The sequence below is a fragment of the Rutidosis leptorrhynchoides genome, chromosome 2, assembly GCF_046630445.1.
Source record: "Rutidosis leptorrhynchoides isolate AG116_Rl617_1_P2 chromosome 2, CSIRO_AGI_Rlap_v1, whole genome shotgun sequence".
NCBI lineage: Eukaryota > Viridiplantae > Streptophyta > Magnoliopsida > Asterales > Asteraceae > Rutidosis > Rutidosis leptorrhynchoides.
Window position 1 is genome coordinate 83,065,694 of NC_092334.1, and position 4,686 is coordinate 83,070,379.

The 4,686-nt window shown below is 27.5% G+C and overlaps 1 protein-coding gene across 1 annotated transcript; it reads left to right on the forward strand.

Annotated features, from left to right (window-relative positions):
* The first annotated feature begins 2,254 nt into the window (after positions 1 to 2,254).
* On the forward strand, positions 2,255 to 2,965 carry LOC139888028 (uncharacterized). Its single transcript, XM_071871063.1, has one exon. The coding sequence runs from the start codon at positions 2,255 to 2,257 to the stop codon at positions 2,963 to 2,965; it is 711 nt and encodes a 236-aa protein (XP_071727164.1).
* The last annotated feature ends 1,721 nt before the right edge of the window (positions 2,966 to 4,686 follow it).

Sequence of the window (4,686 nt, forward strand, 5' to 3'; positions counted from 1 at the left end):
TCTAAATACTTGAAGTAATAACAGTTATAATAATAATAATGATAATAACAATAATAATAATAATAACAATACCAAAAATAATAATAACATTAACAATAATAATAATAATAAAAATAATAATAAGTTCTAAAAAGGAACTACCTTAGAAAAAGCCTTTAAAAAGAAAATGCACACGAAGGGGATCGAACCCAAGACCTCAAGTTTATGCAGAAAATACCCAGACCATCCAGCTAATTTCATTTTTATGAACTAATACCCTTTTAATTATTTAAAACCCGTAGTTCTGTTTCCCCAATATTCATCATCTTCATTCGATAACTAGACAACCAGGAGTGAAACCGACCACATCAATTAATTAATCAATGAATTAGTTTTATGATTGGCAAACGAAACAGACATGATTTGTTGTGATTAACGGACATGAGAATGAAAGAAAAATAAATAAATAAAACAGTGGCTGCAGTGAACCCGTCATGAAGAACAACTCAAACAACGATTTTGATTTCCAGATCATTTTAGGTTATAGTTACAACATGAATTAGGTTGCAAATATCTCCTAGAAACTTTCTGACTCGTCAATTTAACTCAAAACATTAAAATACTTTCGAATTTCACTATGAACACCTCATTTGACTTTTTGAAAATATATCTTTGACTTCCAAATTCGAATTTGTTATGAAAAATTGAGATTTGAAGCTGTGCAGTTAGTTTGAAATAGAGATTCCAAACATAATATCATTTCCAGATTTTTAAATACAATTTGACTTCGAGGTTTTTGGAAATTCTATCACGAACAGAGGTAAACTTTTATTTTTCTGTTTAATTTTCTAATTTCTGTGAGGAATGGGTTTTGTCTGAGTAATTAGATGAATGTTAATATTTGTAATTGATCCAGTTTGATGTGTATTGTTTAATGATGTCGACTGGTAACAAAATTTGACTATGTGAACGTGGAATTCATTAATCAGACAACGAATAATAATATAAATAAAAGTTAGATATCGACCTTCAACAGATTTTTGGATTGTTTATGGAATTTGAGATTGATTGATATCAATTTGCAGGCAGGAATATCTTTACAAGGACTTACGATCATGAAAGCAAACAGAATGGTACGATTTCCTATTTTATAGTATATATAATCAGATAATGTATATATAATAATTAATAATTTAATAATAAGTAATAATACTGGTTTCATATATATATATCTGTATATTTCACATATATTTGTATATATACATGTATATATTTATATATTTATATATATATACCTGTATATATTTATATATTTATATAACCATGTTTATATATTTGTTTTAACTTCTTAATTTTGGAATTTAACAATTAAAAATATATTAATACTATTAATAATACTAATAATAATATTACTAATAATATTATTATTAATAAAGGAATTAGCAATAATAAATGATAATTAATAATATGATAATATTAATACAAATGATGATTTTTAGTAATAATAATAATAAATAATCATAACAATAATTAAAGTTTTATCTTTACTCATCCTTATAATAATTTTTCCATCTAATATCTTAAATTTAATAATCATAACTTTTTAATTGAAATTATAACAATAATAATAACATTAATATTATTAAAACTGATATTGATATTAATATTAATAGTAATAATGACAGTAATACTAATATTACTATAATAACTATATTTTTAATTTGTTGTTACATTTAATATATTCATATTACATATTGTTAATTATGTAATAATATATATCATATAATAGCATATATTTAATATTTTATGTATTACAATATACATATAATCATCAGTTATATATGAAAATTATATTCATATATATTTAACTATATTTATATTTATTAATTTATTTTGTGTATTATTTCGTATCTTTAATTCAAATGATCAAATTGTATTTTGTTATTTCTAGTTATTATATATATACTTATACTTATATTCATTTATATATACATATATGTATATAATTATTTACAATAGTAGTTCGTGAATCGTCGGGAATGGTCGAAGGTCAATTGAATTCATGAACACAGTTCAAAAATCTTGAGACTCGGTTTAACAGACTTTGCTTATCTTGTCGAGATCATATAAAGATTAAAGTTTAAATTTGTTCGGAAATTCCCGGGTCATCACAATTGGTGCAGGGACGGAAACATTTTTTTGGCATGACAAATGGATTGGTGATTCCGTTCTAAAGCAAGCTTTCCCAAAGTTGTTCAGGCTAGAATCAAACAAAATGGCGATGGTCTCGGACAGGATGCAGTGGATCGAATCAGAGGAGCGCATTCAGTTCTCATGGAAATGGCCGACACTCCCGAGATGGCGTACACTATCCGAACTTCAGCAACTAGAAAATCGGCTCTCATTAGCCAAATGCACCGGGAAAAATGTTGACGAGTGGGTCTGGAAACCGTGTGGCTCAGGTAATTACACCACGAAGTCATTGATCGAGTTGTTAAACTCCTCGGTTGAATCACATGCCGAACCTACTATTAGAAATAATCTAATCTCACAAAAAGTGTGTATCATCTTGTGGCGTGCCTCCCAGAATAAATTACCTGTAAGATCTGAGTTAGATAGTCGAGGAATGGATCTGGATTCCGTTAGATGCCCGGTCTGCAACGATGATATTGAATCCATAAACCACTCATTCATCCTCTGCAAAACGGCTTCGGACATATGGGACAAAATTTTTAAATGGTGGAACCTTAACTCAACAGTTTTCGCAGATATATATGAGCTCACAAAAGGCTCAAACTCACAGATAAATACGGCAACCGGAGCCTCCATTTGGCAAGCTATAGTTTGGGTTACGAGCTACTACATATGGAAAAATAGAAACGATCACGTGTTTAATAAGACTAGATTATGTAACGCTAAAATAGTTTCCGATATTCAACTCAAATTCTTTGAATGGATTTCATCGAGGCTAAAAAAGGGTGTCTAGATTGGCATAATTGGCTAGCAAACCCGAGAAAATTCGATGTCAACCCGCCAAATATAGAAGGTATCGGTTAATAATTTAGGGTTTTTTCATCCTCTCTTGCAGGCGATCTCTTAGTTACTACCTAAATGGTACCGGTTATTAATTGCTTTATCGCTAAGAAAGTTTAGTACTGTGATTATAATCGGCCCAGCTTTTTCTGAAGTGAGGAAAAGCTGAGAGTTAGCCTGTGGGTGGAGGGTTTTTTCCCTGAGTCATAGTTAGAGTATACCTCTTAGATCGGTAGGGTTTATTTTACATGTAAATGCTCTTGTGTATGTCTCGTGTTATATGGCCTTTGGCCCTCATTCTACTTTTTTCTTTAATAAAATTATTGATCTTTCAAAAAAAAAATCAATAATATTTAAAATAATTATAGTAAAATCTTATTATATGTGGATAAAATTTCTAAAAAAATTAATATGAAATATAATAAAAATAAATAATATAAAGAAAATAAGATTATGTAATCATATCTAACGGTGGACCTTCATATAACTATTACATTACAATGACATTTAATTGTAAGGTTGAATTAGCTTATAGTTATCGTTAGTACGCAAGAAAGTATTATATAATTTAAAAACCATCATTTTAAATTTAACATTAATTAATTATTATGTATAATTATTTGTATCCATTAAAAGCTGTTTTAAAGGTTTCAATAAAAATTCAAAAAATATTATTTATGAGTGGTGATCCTTACACCACTAGAATTTGACCATACACCACTAAATTATTATTTTGACTATTTTACCCTTACTAGTTTTAAATTACATTTTCTATTTTAGTTACCCTTAAAAAACCTATACTTTTGGAACCGCACCGCTGCACCGCCGCATCTTTCAAGCTCTCATTCTTCGATTATTTACAATGATGAACCCACTCGTCCTCTTTTAAAATCATAATTATTGCCTTAATTCTATTTTTCATTAATACTTATTTTACTAGTTATAGTACCTTCTGTTATAATAATAAAAATATTATTTATATGTGGATAGTCAATTTTGTACTAATACTTAGTCAATATTGAGTAGCTTTATTTTTGTATAAATAGCCATGTATTGCAAGCTAAAACACTTGCACCATTTCTCACACTTACAAAGTGTTTCCTTCTTTCTCTCCATTATCATCTTTGTTCTTACACTTCATTATTAGTATTCTTAATCAAGAATCAAACCACTAAAGGTAATTATAAGCCTACTGAATTATAATACGTTATTAGCACGAAGTGCTCCGTATAATCAAGGTTTATCTAAGCAAGCACAAGTCACTAATCAAGGTAAGAAATTCTTTAACGATATCTTCTATTATTTATTAGTAAGGTAAATATTATTATCATCATAAGTAAAATTATATTTCTGTAATCTAACTTTTATTAACTTCACTAACATTTATATTTATGTTATTTAAGTTATATATGGTCGGTTATACCGCCTGAATTATATTTATGTAATCTAACTTTTATTAACTTCACTAACATTTATATTTATGTTATTTAAGTTATATATGGTCGGTTATACCGCTTGAATTATATTTCTGTAATCTAACTCTTATTAACTTCACTAACATTTATATTTATGTTATCTAACATTTATGATTACTTATGCAATTAATCATTATTTATTTCATGCATACTAATGTTTATTCTTAAATTTATTATTTATGCATAATATGTTTATTCT

Excerpts from the sequence above, each read along its gene's own strand:
- LOC139888028 (XM_071871063.1), top strand. The coding sequence starts at position 2,255 with ATGGCGATGGTCTCGGACAGGATGCAGTGGATCGAATCAGAGGAGCGC.